Source organism: Suncus etruscus, chromosome 13 (assembly GCF_024139225.1).
Source record: "Suncus etruscus isolate mSunEtr1 chromosome 13, mSunEtr1.pri.cur, whole genome shotgun sequence".
Lineage (NCBI taxonomy): Eukaryota > Metazoa > Chordata > Mammalia > Eulipotyphla > Soricidae > Suncus > Suncus etruscus.
The window spans coordinates 89,491,177-89,507,295 of record NC_064860.1 but is presented as its reverse complement, the minus strand read 5'-3'; the positions used below and the strand labels follow the sequence as shown (position 1 = coordinate 89,507,295).

Below are 16,119 nucleotides of genomic sequence, written 5' to 3'. Positions count from 1 at the left end.
GAAATTAGACTTTTTAGTTCCCTACATTAAGACATTAAAAAAAATTATTTCTTTGGTCTTGTTTCCTTCTGAAACATCCTCCTCTATCTTCTGCACTAGGCTCACCTTTTCATTTACTAATTCATTAATTATATTCACAAAAAAGTTTTCTGGACACTCTTGTGCTAGGATGGTTAATTCTGAAAACATCTCTAGCACTGTAATTTCTATTAGATTCTTGATGAGATCGTTCTCTCTCTGTGTGTGAGTTCATCACTGAATAACCTGCCATTAGCACTGCATCTGGTATATAAAAGTCAATCAGTGAAGATTTACTGGCTGAAGAAAATAATTGTTTTGTACCTTGCTGATAGCAGGATAACATCCTCAGGATAATTTCTGGTACTGGTAAGCCTAGGTAGATGGACAGCTCATGATAATCAAGGGAGACATTTTCAAGGGGATTCTCCTTCACTTTGTCAATATCCTCTTGCTTCATTCCCAGGCGCAGAAGAATGTCTGAAACTTTGTCCCAAATGGAATTGAATTCTGACTCAGTGAGCCCATTCATCAAAATATCACCAAGGAGTTTATCCTTGTATTTGCACAGCCTCAGGATGTCTGCAGACTTAGAGAGATCAGAAGATGGTGGTTCCATGTTCCATCCTTTTTGGGGTGCAGGGAATACATTCATATATTGTATGAGATCTAGCATGAGGTGTAAGTCAAACTGTTTGGACTGTGGAAGCTCCTTGTTTGGGGGGTAAAGCAGATACCATGTTCCACCAAAAGGGTGATTGACCCAAAGATGGTTGTAGTGGGGTTCCAGCACATTCTTGTGTATATGAAGTTCTCTTTTCAAAAGAGGGGGTGGTAAAGCCTCATCAAATATTTGCCGGACAGTGTCAGTACCAGAAATAATAATTATATGAAGCAGATGATAAAAATAATTGTAATCAAGTTTGAAGATAGGCATTTCATCTGAAAATAAATTTGAGAAATCAAAAGATTCCACATTAATGCTCTTTTTCTATGTGGTCTCTTGCATTAAATTCTAAGCTCCTGTAGGAAAGGGACTATTTCTAAATGAATAAAGTACAGTATAGTGCTTTGTCACAACCAGTGCTCAATAAGCATGCTGCTATCTGCCTAGTTGTCATAAAATTCAAACAAAAACAATATATTCCCAGGTGACTAAAGATATAACCATAAAAGCCTTTAAACTATCCAGGGTTTTGTTCAAATAAATGAGCATTGGCAAATTATGGCATAAAAATATGGCCTTTGCAAACTGAGAAAACTGTCAGGATTTTAACTGTCAGCATTTAAATCAAATGTTGCTTTGGAAATTATATTTTATCTTTTGTTTGTTTGTTTATTTTTTGGGTCACACCCGGCAGCACTCAGGGGTTACTCCTGGCTCTAAGCTCAGAAATAGCTCCTGGCAAGCTTGGGGGACCGTATGGAATGCCAGGATTCGAACTACCATCCTTCTGCATGCAAGGCAAATGCCTTACCTCTATGCTATCTCTCCGGCCCCTATATTTTATATTAATTCTGTTTAACAGAATTTTAAAAATATGTAACAGTATCATATATATAAAATAATTCATCATAAACATTCCCTAGTCACTGAATACTTACTGTTACTATTCTAAAAAAAGATTTGAGTTTGAAATTTTATTTAAGTTTAATTAAAGATACTTGCTTAGGGCTAGTGGGTATCATATTAGGTAGCAGAGACCTATAACAAAAAATATAAAGTGGCCTAATTCCTCAATTTTCATAGAGCAAGGCAGTAGGACAGACAGAAGGTGCAGCAGCATCAATATTCTGAGAAATATAGAATCTCAGGTCCTACCCAGAACTACTGCATTAGCTATCGATGATTCGAATATAGACTTAAGTTTGAATAATTATAACTAGTAAACTATATGTTCTTACCCTATCAAGAAATAGCCAAGTATATGCTATTTTAAAATGGAGTAAATATTAACTATGGGAATTTTCCTGGATTTTTAGCACTCTATAAAAAGAAAGTACATGCAAGTAAATTAGTAAGCAGTAAGTATTTGGTTTATGGAATATATTTATACAAATGTTTATCATAAGATTTGTTATTCTGGGGGTAAAAAAAAAGAATTATTATTCTGGTGCCAGGCCAGAGCGATAGCACAGCAGGTAGGACATTGGCCTTGCAGGTGGTTAGCCCAAACTCAACCCCCAGCATCTAAATATCCCAAGCCCGCCAGGAGTAATTTCTGAGCTCAGAGCCAGGAGTAAAACCTACGTAGCACTAGATGTGACCCCAAAACAAAACAAAACAAAACAAAACAAAAGATTATTATTCTATTTTTCATGTAGTTCAAGAAATTTAAAAATGAATATTCTTGCTTAATATACCTGACAGATTGCATAAGCAAGGGCAAGCAAATTCATGAAACAAAGGATGCAGGCAGCTTTATCTAAATTAATTAGTAAAGGGCCCGGAGAGATTGCACAGCGGCATTTGCCATGCAAGCAGCCGATCCAGGACCAAAGGTGATTGGTTCGAATCCCGGTGTCCCATATGATCCCCCCGTGCCTGCCAGGAGCTATTTCTGAGCAGGCAGCCAGAAGTAACCCCTAAGCATCACCGGGTGTGGCCCAAAAACCAAAAAATAAATAAATAAATTAATTAATTAATTAGTACAGAGCTGGCTGAAATCAGGATTATCCATTCCTTCTAGTCAGAAGGATGCCATCCAACTATAATTTCACATGACCAGGAACCTATAAGGTTTTTAAGTATAGAGCAGTAAGCATTTTTAGTACAATTCTAAACAGCTGATACCTAAATGTATACTACTTGTCCAAAATATTTACTTCTTATACTTCAATCTATTAACAGAATGCAACAAGGGAGAAATAAGTTGTGGGAAAGATCTACTGAAAAACAATATAATCTGTAGTCACATCTATACATGATTTAGCTATGCATATCTATGGGATGCTCACTCTATGAAATCATACAACTACTATCCTCTCCATGAATTACAGCCTATGTCAAGTGATGCTTAACAGTATAAACCCAAGCTAAGTGAATGACAAACAGAAACATAGAGTTGTTAGACTAATACTTTAAAAGTAAGTTAAAATTTTTAACATACTATTGAGTACAAGACATATAAGAAGAAATAATACCTTTTTCACTAAATTTTAAATCCATCTTCGGTTGCGTATCAGTATCAGACATTTTCAGAGGTATGAAGGTTTTATAACTGCAAATAAAAATTATTATAGTTAATATCAAGATCAATCAAGATTTCTGGTACATGATTATTAAATGAGCAGTTTCTTCTTCCATTCCTCCTCATCCTGGAAATTATTCTGAAGTAAAGGAGAAAAATAACAACCCCATAATATCATTTTCATTAGAATTAAGTAAAAAGAAATATTAGACTGCATATAAAGAGAGTAAGACAAGTTTATTTACAAGCAGTCTGGGTGGCAAACTCCTCTCCTCCTCAACAAAAACAAAACAAAACAGAAAACCTCTACCTTGTACAAATATCTAGAACTTTTCATGTTCTTCTCCATCAAAAGGCCCAAACTCAGTAAGTAGTGATTAAAAGAGAGTAAGAAACAAAACAACAAAGATAACAGGAAATTCAGGATTTTTCCTTAATATAAGAAGCAATATCTAAAGTGAGGGAAGGGCCCAGAGTGATAGCACAGAGAAAGTGCATTTGCCTTGCACAAAGCTGACCCTGGATGGACATGGGTTCAATCCCCAGCATCCTATATGGTCCTCTAAGCCTGTCAGGAGCAATTTCTGAGCACAGAACCAGGAGTAATCTGAGTGTCACTGGTTGTGGCCCAAAAAAAACAAAAACAAAACAAAACAAAACAAAAAGATAAAGTGACGAAAAGTCAACAAAAAGTCTTAAAAAGATTAAACACTTTAAATGTTGCTATGAAAGATTTTAAAAAATGTATGCTTGATTTTGAAATATATTTTCTCATAGAAAACACAATAAATACGCAACACTTAGAATGCAAATTTAATGAGGGAAGAAATCCTGGTGGTAGTGGTTTATCATTAACTGATTTTATCTGTAGCTTTTCTGTTAGAAGCTAGAAGGGGATGTAAGTTTAGAATTAACTACTAATTCATTGCTAATTCTGCTTCTGTACCTTAGCTTTGCTTCACATGGCTAAATTTTTTAACTTCATAATAATAAATGAAAGGATTAAGGAAAAACGACAGCTATTGTATACTATTATAGGCAAGAATGAAAACCTGTACAGTTACAGGTTACATTGAAAAAGGTTTGGCTTCTTAGTATAAACTAAACTATATAATTTTGCAACCCTCCACTTAGAAATCTACCCAAAAAATAAAGTTAATTTTTTATCTATTTAACTATTATGAATTTAAGTTAAAATTTGGTGTTTTATTTTTTGCTATTATGAATTAAGTGCTCATATATTACTCTTTATGTAAAAACTCACTCAGGACCTTTATAGCATATAAACTACAGCTTGAAACCTGACATGGAAAGATTATTTTTAGTGTTTAGAAATGTATTTATAGGCCTTGGAGTGATAGAACAATGGGTAAGGCGCTTGCCTTGCATGCAACTGACCCAGTTTAGATCCCCAAATCCCTTATGGTACTTAGATCACAGCCAAGAGTGGTTCCTGAGCACAGGAGTAATCCAAGAGCACCAGTGGGTGTGACCATCCAAAACAAAACAAGCATTTATATTGGTATAATATGAAAAATACAAAATAGCAAGGTGAACATCAGTATGATAGTCACCTAAAGAAGAGAAGAGTTGCGGGAAGAACTCCTTACCTTATTAATCAAATATTAAATGTTTTTGGTGTGCTGGCAAAATTCAATTTGTTGACTTAGGTATAGTCATGCTTTATACTTGTAAATTCTGCTCTGGCATTTTTACTTCTATTTATGTGTATTTTAATAGCAATGCATTTTAAAATAAAAAATAACAAAATTGTCACTGCCATGGTCTAAAAGTCCTGTTAGAAGGCCTCAGTGTAGATGGCTGAGCAAGACTTCTGATAGAGGGTGATATTTTTCATGCTTAGTTACAAACATTGATTTGGCCTAAATAATGAATTTCTCTTCTTCTGTATTAATGTGTATGTATATTTGAACATTTACCTCCTACTATAAGGATTAATACAGGCATATAGAGCCTTGATTAAATTTCACTTTACCTAGAAAACTCAGCAACAAAAGATACTTAAAACCAACTTTAATCCTCACAGTCTTTTAAAAGGTCTTGCAGCTTTAAACAGACTGCTCTGTTGGATGAAAGGAAATGTTTGCTTTGGGACATCTCTAAAAGACTCTAAGTGACTTGTTAACTAAATTTTTACCTCAGAATTTACATCCAAAGTTTGGTCTAGAAGTAGCAATGGGATATAGAGAAAACTTTTACTAGGTATAGACTTGCATCTCTTTCATTTTGTCTCATTTATTGTCCTTTCTATAAAGCCAGAAGTTAGTTATCTGTGATAAGCCCCTAAAACAAAAAAACTGATCCCTCAGGAAAAGGAAATTTGATAAGATAACCTGGCTTCTTTCTATATCTCTTAATCTGCACCAGAATTGACACCTAGAGCCCAGCCAGAGACATGTTCTTAGCTCAAACCAGCAAAACAAATTTTAGGCAATACCTGAGAGTAAAATAGACTAAAAAAATTTAAAGCTCAGTATTGGTGATAAACAGTATTGTTGGTAAAAGAAAGGAGGTTAAAAGTAGTAATATAATAAAGACCTCAGAAACTAAAGAGTCAAGCTAAGGTATATGAACATAATTACGAAACACAGAAAAGAGAATCAATAAATTAGGAGACTTTTTAAACTGGCATTTCTAATATAAAAGCAACATCTCCATGACATAACAGACTAAATATTTCAAAAATTATGCATTCCTCTATCCGAAGCTCTTTTTTACTCCTTAACTCTCTAACCCCCCCAAACGTCACTAGCCTACATTAATCTTTTTAACTTCAGTACTGTACAATCCTAATCACAGACCATAGCTGTGCATTGTGTGCAACAACCCCAAACTGTTTCAAGATACATAAAATGGACACGTATATCTTTAGAATATTTTGTGTTTTTTCTCTGACAGCTATAATTCTTACTAAATGTTGTCTTATACAGTGACGATTCTAACCACTTTTTATCTTCTCTTTATGAGCTGTTTAACAAGGAATTTTGGTGAAAGCGTCCCCCGGTTTAATGCTTATGTTGAACCATATCATGGGAATCAGTTGGACTTGTTCTTATGGCCCCAATATGTGCCAATAACACCACATGGCATTGTTCCTTTTTTGCATAGGCACATTAAAATGGGAAAATAAGACCCTGTCTAATAGAGATTTGAACACAGAAATCTTGTAGTGCAAAGGGACCTTACACCCTGAACATTGACATAACGACCTGGCACAGACCTCAGAACAAAGGGCATTTTCCATTCACCCCTGAACCAGGGAAGCCATCCATGAAACATCCAGGCTTGTCTATAACATCTCCTGGAAGGAATCCTCTACCATGGAAGACCCTACACTGCTCAGACATCGACCTGCTCAAAAGAGACTTCCCTTAATGCTGAGAAGACTTAACAACAACAACGACCTGCTTACAGGACAAGGCCCCCTGCATTGCCCTTTGATTGTGAGGTGAAAGGAGAGGACGCTCCACATCCTGACTTCAATGTAGGATATGCAGATTCCAGGATCTTTAATACAGAAACATGATACCAACAACAGAGACTGTGTGAAAAATAAAAGTGTGTTGGGACTACAGGCAATGTCTTGGATTGGACAATCTAGCTTGCCTGGAGCCTAAAGGTGGTCTTGTGCCAGGAAATTTTAGGGGTTGGGTCTCTTTGTATTTAGGCCAAGGTTATTCCTTTCCATGTCCCTCATATTTTGGTGGGCCTATGCAAACAACAATTGCCACTCTAACACCATTTTTACTGTGCTCCTTTGACTCTAATCCTTAAAAAGAACCCACTTAAAATTTGAGGTTAACTTAAACGAATATGCATGTATATGGAAATGTAGAAAAATACTATGCCTGTAATGTTTAAGGAGTTATGTAAGCTTTATGGCTTTAGATTGCCTTGTGTGCTGTTAAGAAATATTATAATGTGTTACAATCTGGGGACTTGAGGAACAAAGTAATTGTACACGGATTCTGTCTTATTTATCTTAATGTTCTTTGGCTGAAATTTCAAAGTTAAGATATCAGCAAGGGGACTTCTGAGAATTATATTATGGGTGACTGTCCTTCACTGTAACTTTACCTTGTCCTCTTTCTTTGCATCTTTGTTCTCATAATGAAAAATAAAAAATTATGCATTCCTAACCTAAGTAATATCCTTCTGTTAGGCAAGCTGAGAGGCCTAGATGAGCTTTGAAAGCTAGAAATTTAAAATAACAAGTTATAAATTTAAGAAAAAAAAATTTGTTTTCAGAAAAGATCTAGTATCCAATATCTAAGAAAAATGGTATTAACATTTTCTTCCCTCCTGTTTTTTAGAATTTTATTTTTTACAAAGCTAGCAAATGTCAATTATATACACATTTTTTCACAAAACTAATGCTACATTTTAACGTGATGGAATGCAAATGACAGAAACACAGGAAAAACAAGTAAAAAATATTGCTCAGAGATAAGTATAAAGTTTTGTTTAAAACGTACCTTGCTCCTAAATTTTCAATGGTTGTATATTCATCCTTTCTCACAACTTCAAACTGCAAATGATGGGGGAAAATAAACCTAAATCAGTTCAATTTTTTAAATTGTTTAATGTTAAGTATGTTATATATTAACATTTGAAAAGAAAAATTAAGAATAAGTCTTAGAAAATATAGGAAATAGAATAAGGTCAGTTATATAAGCCTAACAAAACAATAAATTAATTAATTTAAACAAACATATTTTATACAGTTACAGAACATAAAAACAAATCTTAAGTACAAAAAGAACATATCTAAAAATAAAAAAAATATATATTTCTATTTATAATTCTACCCTATTAACTTAAAACTTATTTAACAAGATATTTTATTATTTAAAACGTTGATACCATCTTAGTAGACTTCATTTAACAGGTCCTATGTAATATTTATAGTTATTTTCATAGAAATATTGATATAAACTAAATTATTAAAAAGCATAAGGTATCTTTTAAGCTTAGGTAGAACCAAATTAGATTATAATCCTTAGTATATGACAGAACTTTCTTCTGTGGTACAGTTGTAGCCTGGTTTTAATTTCTTTATCTTTAAAATATTCTTATTCTTTAGGGTCCCTTACCTACAACTGTATAGAAATCAAAGCAATAGAAACTTCAGATAAATTAGAAAATATGACTAAATTAGTACTTTCATGAGTCCATAGTTGTTTAAAATTTGTATGTGTGTGTATATATATATGTATTATATATATATATATATATATGTATTATATATATATATATATATATATATTATATAGTCAGTGAAGGAAAGAAAAAGTGAAAAAAATATACTCACCAAAATTTTAACATATCCAGGTCCATCACATTGTAGCATTCTTAGTACTTTCATGAGTCCATAGTTGTTTAAAATTTGTATGTGTGTGTATATATATATGTATTATATATATATATATATATATATATATATATATATATATATATATATTATATAGTCAGTGAAGGAAAGAAAAAGTGAAAAAAATATACTCACCAAAATTTTAACATATCCAGGTCCATCACATTGTAGCATTCTTACCATGTCACCTGTACATCCTTCCTTCAAACATTTTCTCCCACTAAAACTCTAAATTTATCAATAGAAAAAAATTAAAATGTACAAACAGAAATAAGTAAGCAAACCAAATAATATTTAAATAAAATTATGTGTAGATGATGAAACAAAAGATGTGGCTAGATACGTAGAATTGTTCAAAGACTAGTTCATGCCTAAATGTATTTCCTACTGAAAATACACAATCATTATTTTTCTATCATTTCTTTTACCAAATCTTCAAATAGCTATATTATAGCCTATCAGAAATATAAGATTCAAGTAAAATATATAAATTAACTGTTAAAAGAAGTGCTAAACTTCAGTCAGATCTATGGGGATTTCAGGGAAAAGTGAAGAATATGTTTAGTATCTTATGTAGTTCTGAACTTGGTATTTTATTATTTGGTTCGCTTAGATTTTCTAAAGTTGAGAAATATTGATTGCCTTAATAAAATGAAAATTATGTGCTACTTAAAAAGAAACCAATAATGTAGTTCACCTTTCTTATTTATTAACCTTTCCAATCACCTTAAAAAGTCAGCATTTTATTTTATTATTTTTATTTTTTATTATTTTTAAAGCTGAGAAAAGTCTCTACAGTCTTGGAAACTAACACTAGCTCAATAAAAAGAAAAGTGTGTCTCAGAGAAATTATTAAATTATCAGCTAATATACTTGAAACCGAATTACCCAACTCCACAAACAATTTTATTCCAATTAGTGCCCAATTGCTTTATAAGGGTTTTCTGCTGTTTCCAAAAATAACCACTTCAGAACCAAATTCAGATAGTCAAGCTTATGGTTATTGTCATTCTAAAAATAATTAACAAAGAACTGAGTTTTAGATCGCACTGTTAGTAGTAGTAAGTATTCAACTTAATTATATGACCTTAAGAAAATATAAACACAAACATATTTTTAAATTAAAATTTTATTTTATTTATTTTTTATTTTGGACAACACCTAGTGACACTCAGGGGTTATTACTCTTGGCTATGCACTCAGAAATCACTCCTGGCTTGGGGGACCATCTGAGACACCAAGAGATGAAACCAAGGTCCATCCTGGGTCAACTGTGTGCAAGGCAAATACCCTACCACTGCACCATTGCTTCGGCCCCTAAACTAAAATTTTAAAATTTAAATTTAAAATTGTTCCCTGTATAATTATAAAGAATAAAACTACCCATAAAATTCTGTAGTCTAAAATTTTATCAAGCAAATACATTAATCAAACTATTTCCTTTATATGAATACCTGACAATATTTAATTTTTAAGAATATAAATTTCTGGGGCCAGAGCAGTGGCGTGAGTGGTAAGGCATTTGCGTTGCATGCTCTAGCGTAGGACAGACTACAGTTCGATCCCCGGCATCCCATATGATCCCCCAAGTGAGGAGCGATTTCTGAGCGTATAGCCAGGAGTAACCCCTGAATATCACTGGGTGTGGCCCAAAAGCAAGAGAGAAAGAGAGAGTGAGAGAGAGAGAGAGAGAGAATAGATGGAAAGAAAATGAAATGAAACAAGAAAAAAGAGAAGAGAAATAAAGGCTAAAATTAATTAAAATGCTGTAAATAAATTTAAAATATGAATATATAATACCTGATCATTTTCACCTGGAAATTTTAAATTCTTGAACTGTTTCCAACAAATTTTGTGGAAATACACACAGCAGCTTTTACTGCACATTAACTGAAAAAAACCCTGGAATAAAATACATAACTGTAAATTATTTATGTATCAAAATACTTATACTTAAAAGAATTTATTAGGCTAGGGAAGAATTGAAGTATATGCTTGCCATTCTGGAGCACTGGGTTCAAACCTCAACACCAAGTGGTCACCAGAGTATCACAGTGAGCAACCCAAACACCAAACCAGGAAGAGCAGCTAAAGTCCCAAGAATACTGGCCACATGTGTCTCCCTTATTCTCCCCAAAAGATAAAAACCTCTTTATATATATATATATATATATATATATATATATATATATATATATATATATATATATTCTATTGGTGAATTTTACATTGTATTCAAAATGCACTGAAAAAAATCACTGGTAATCTAAGAACTTTATAATCACAAAGGACAGAAAGATTAAAACAAAAAAGGTGCAGTGATTTAGACAATTAATTTTTCATCTGCTGTCTACAGCTAAATGTTAGAAATTTAGTGAATAACTTTTGTAGAGAAACAAGTTCCTTAAGTATCTATCTTCACCTTTTCTTTCCTCAGTTCCACAATATTATTCCCCAAATCTATTACTAACAAATCTTAGACTTGCTGTATGAGTATACATTTTTTTCTTATCGCATTCCATGTCATTCTGGAATTACAACCCTAGTTCCTTTAAATATGTTGTCTGTTTTAATGCCAAAAGTATAAAAATTTTTATGGGATAGGCAGCAGAGGAAGAGCTTAGCAAAAATGAGCACATGGCAGAGAACAGCCATGAGGAAGAAAGTGAGCTGACGCCAGTGAGTATCAAAAAATATATATAAATTTTTAGAAAATGCTTGAACACACGACCTATATGCAGTTAATGCTCAGCATTGCTTGGTATGGTATCCTAAGCACCACTGGGAGTAATCTGCATAAAGAGCTAGTAGTCTTCCCTAATTGTCTCCAAGTTTAGCTAGCGCTCTCTCTCTCTCTCTCTCTCTCTCTCTCTCTCTCTCTCTCTCTCTCTCTCTCGCTCTCTCTCTCTCTCTCTCTCTCTCTCTCGCTCTCTCTCTCTCTCTCTCTCTCTCTCTCTCTCTCTCTCTCTCTCTCTCTCTCTCTCTCATTTTGTGGCAGAGAGTTCTTGTTACTATACAGTATCTTAGAACCCATACTGCTACTACATGCTGTCTGAAAAATCTAGACTGAACATATTCTGCCCTGAGCACTGCACTTCAACAAGCTCATTTTTCATACCTGTATTCCCTTAATGAACAAATATTGGCATCTTTCTACATCTATATCTACATACAGCCAACTATTCCAATTACTGCAGATATATCATAATTTACAAAGGAGGTTTCCATTGTCACATAAAGAATATCAGATATACCCGGACAGTCATATTTTACACTCCTGATTATTCCATTTTATTCTAATAGAGCCAAAGAGAACTAAGACTTAAAGTACTTACTTAGATTACAAAATGTCTTCAAGTTAAATCTAGTCAAGTTTCCTTCCCATTAAGTCTCACATAACAATTACATGCATAGCACATAATTCTTAGAATATAATCACTCTCCTTTAGGTTTATGGTTATTATAGCTAGGAATATTATCATTATAAAATCATAGTGAATGTTCTTAGCTATAAGGAATATTTATATAGTTTCACTGTACAATTAGATATAAAATTAATTGTAACTTTAGATATGTAGAAATATTGTGAAAATCTTAACAAAACCAGTCCACATTTTATTGATTCACAAGGTATAAATAATTAGATATAAATAACTTAGGTAAATTAAAGTTTAGAAATATTCAAGTTCTCAACTGCATTACAACTATAATTAAGTACACTATAAAATATTTTGATGAATGATATTGTAATATCTATCTACACTTAAAGTTGTAACTATATTTTAAGAAATAATCAGACAATACATAATTATAGTACCTTATAACTGCCGGTCTTTACAATGTCAGCCTCACAAGATCGTTCACAATCTAGAAAACTGCAAATAGTTTGCGTCATTATATTACTTTCAGTTTTCTTGATAAAATTCTGAAGAAGATCCTGATTTAGAAAGGAAAATAAATCTCATGACTTAGCAATAAAACTTAACTAATTAGACAATAGTTACAATGTTTTATCATATATGATAGAATCACATGAATTTTTTTGAAGGCATATATGTATGTATATTTTAGTGACAACAGAAAATAGTTCCCTTATTCGATGTGTGTGTGTGTGTGTGTATGCATTTCTAAATGGACATAAACATGGAAAAAAATGGTAAAGAGTCTGGCTATAAAAATTTAATAAATTTTAATTTTAAGAAATTAAACTAAACTGCGACCGGCACGGTGGCGCTAGAGAGGTAAGGCCTTGCCAACGCTAGCCTAGGACGGACCGAACCGTGGTTCGATCCCCGGGTGTCCCATATGGTTCCCCAAGCCAGGAGCAACCCCTGAGCGTCACCGGGTGTGGCCCGAAAACCAAAAAAAAAAATAATAAAAATAAAAATAAAAAATAAATAAAAAAATAAAAATCAAAAAAAACCCTAAACTATGAATTTTCTTTCACAATCTTTACTCATAACCTAATACTTAGCAAATTTCTATTAGAATCAAATTGTGGGCCAGAGCTATGATAGTACAATGGGTAAGATGCTTGCTTTCCTGCACAAGGCCAACAGGGTTCAATTCCTGGCATTCCATATTGTCCCCTGTGCTTCCTTGAAGCAAATCCGGAGCGCAAAGCCAAAAATAATCCCTGTGGGGGCTGGAGCAATAGCGGTGTGGTAGGGCGTTGGCCTAGCAAGCGGCTGACCCTGGATGGATCTTGGTTCGATTCCTGGCATCCCCTATGGTCTCCCAAGCCAGGAGCAATTGCTGAGTGCACAGCCAGGAGCAATCCCAAGCGTCACTGGGTGTGGCCCAAAAATAACAACAACAACAACAACAGCAACAACAAACACCTGTGCATTGCAGGATGTGGCCCAGTCAGGAATCTAAAGCTAAGGTACACAACTCCAATCACAGAAAGAGGATCATAGAAAGAGTAAAGATCGAAAGACTAGAGAAGATGTCTAAGGCAATGACGTACATCGAATTTTGTCCCAGGAAACTGCGGCCTAAGTAAATCGTCTGGCACCCAAAATCTATAATATCTATGTCTACAATAATGGAAAAGAAGGCTGGAAAATACACAGAAAAAAAAATAATAATGTTCCGCGGACTATCAACAGTAGGCTTTACCTCGGGATTTCTTGCTGGGAGAGGACGAAGAAGAAGAGGAGGAGAAGGAAAAGGAGGAGCAAGAAGAGGAGGAAGAGGAGGAGCAAGAGGAGAGGAAAAGGAAGAGGAAGAGGAGGAGATAAATCCCCACGTGAGCGCCAATCGCCAATCGTGCTTTACAAATAAGAGTGATCAGGGCCCGGGAAGACAGCACCGCTATAAGGCCTTTGCCTTGCATGCAAAGGACAGCTCGAATCCCAGCATCCGACATGGTCTCCCGACCCTGCCGGGGCGATTTCTGAGCGTGGAGCCAGGAGTGACCCCTGAGCGCTACTGGGAGGGGCCCACAAACCAAATAAGAATGATCAAGCAGATCTGACTAGACAGATCCAGCTCTTCCCAGGTCCCCAGTGACTGACAGTCATCCCCAAAGGACACCTCAGTTAGCAAGTAGCCCAAAGTAGAAATCCCCCAGTGACTGCGGAGAACCCTTCCACCCCAAAGGACATATTCTGTGAATGGCGCCCAGGGGTTCCTCCTGGCTGTGTGCGAAGTCGCAACTGGCTTGGGGGACCATAGGGGACACCGGGGATCGAACCGCGGTTCGTCCTTGGCTAGCTGGCTAGCGCTGGCAAGGCAGACACCTTACCTCGAGCGCTGCTGCCCCGGCCCTATTTTGTTTTTGTTTTTGTTTTTGCTTTTGGTGTTTGGGCCACACCCGGTGACGTATTCCGTGAAAGAGACCCAATTCTCTTCAGCCTACTCCTATCCACACAGAGCAAGTCATGTGTACATCTGTTCACGTGACCAAAGCAGCCGCGTTTGGAAAAGCTTGTCAGACACTGGAAATCTGATTCTGAATATCAAGTTATTGCCCAGCCCTGATCAAACTTGGTCTTACCAAACACCATGTTAAACAAACAGCTTCTAGTTCTATATGAGTCTGGTACTGCAGCTTTGGCAAGTGCTGGCCAACACAAATACCTGATAGCTACACGGTGTTAATTAGTTTTATAGTCACTAGTGAGCCTTTAATTTATGACCATGAACCTGTCTATTCTCCACCCAGGCCTATTCAACTTCAACATGATAGTCATTTACAGACCCCAACAGCTGTGAACCGAGATCTACTAAACCTTAATGTTATAGCTATATTAATGTACACATGATTGAGAATTCACAATGGTCTTACAGACCCTCACAGTCTTAGAGCCAGTCTTTATCTAGAATTAATGAACATGAACTCCCAAATTTCTGTGCAAACATCACCCTCACTGCTAGTCCTTAGACACATATAGTACCAGGCACAATGAAAAAAATGGAGAAATTCACCTCCACTGATAAAGTCAAAAGCTCAGGAAGGGAGCCAGGGCAACAGTACAGTGAGTAGGGTATCTGCTTTGCTGTTAACCCAGATTCAATCCTCAGCACTACATTGTCAAGAACAAGCCTTGAGTACCACCATGTGTCCCTTTAGTTTTTGTGGCCCTTAAACCAAAAATAAACAAACAGAAATTAAAGATAACCTTGTATTTGTGAATTGGTATCAAGAGGACCACCAGTCACATCAGGGAGACTTCAGGAGAGGAAATATAGAGAGAAAAATTATTGGCAGAAATAACAGCTAAGATCTTCTCCATCTGAGAAAGGAGTTATTCACAACAAGAATATTTTGTTAGAGACTGACTCTTGTTGAAGCTGACAACTAAAAAATAACAATTTTTAAAAAGCAATGGGTGCTATCTTTGGCAGAACCTACTACTAAAATTGGAATCATAGATTAACCTTAATAAGGATGACATGCAAATTTGTGAATCTAAACAGTGAGTTGGGGGTAGATCCTGAGTATCTTCAGGTATGGACCAAAAACTTAAAAAAAATAAAAAACAAGATCACTAATCTCAGAAGACTGACTTTGACAACCAGGACAAGCAGAACTTTTCCTGAGATCAGTAAGAAACACCGTAGCCTAGGCTTTGGTCTAGGATTTGTACAAAAACCAAGATCTCTAATCTTGGTTAGAGGTCTGACTTTGACAACAATGACTGAGCAAAACTTTTGGAAACGTAAGTAAAGACTATAATAGGCTTCTTCCTAGGATCTATGCAAAAACCAAGATCACAAATTACAGAAGATTGACTACAGCAACCATGATGGAGCAGAACTTCTAGAACCATAAAGACTGTATCCTAGACTTTGCCCTATGACCTGTACAAATCCCAAGATCTCTAGTTAGAGAGGACTGATTTTGTCAACCACAACTGAGCAATGTTTCCTGGCACAATAAAAGACCTTGGGGTTTGATAATGAGCATACCCAGAGCCTGTAGTTGTTCCCATGACAGTATACTTCAAGGGTGGAGAAACCCTGTATCTCTTAGGCCAAGGAAATTCCCTTTCCAATTTTCTCAACACTTAC

At 35.1% G+C, this 16,119-nt stretch overlaps 1 protein-coding gene across 1 annotated transcript in view; it reads right to left on the bottom strand.

The window, feature by feature from the left end:
- Positions 1-16,119, bottom strand: part of DZIP3 (DAZ interacting zinc finger protein 3) — a 76,942-nt gene that overhangs the window by 47,268 nt on the left and 13,555 nt on the right. The window contains exons 8-13 of the mRNA XM_049785603.1: positions 12,419-12,538; positions 10,402-10,503; positions 8,737-8,829; positions 7,706-7,758; positions 3,163-3,239; positions 343-960 (exon numbers count right to left, since the gene is read on the bottom strand). Coding sequence (XP_049641560.1) covers positions 343-960; positions 3,163-3,239; positions 7,706-7,758; positions 8,737-8,829; positions 10,402-10,503; positions 12,419-12,538 — 1,063 coding nt within the window. The remainder of the gene's footprint in view (positions 1-342; positions 961-3,162; positions 3,240-7,705; positions 7,759-8,736; positions 8,830-10,401; positions 10,504-12,418; positions 12,539-16,119) is intronic.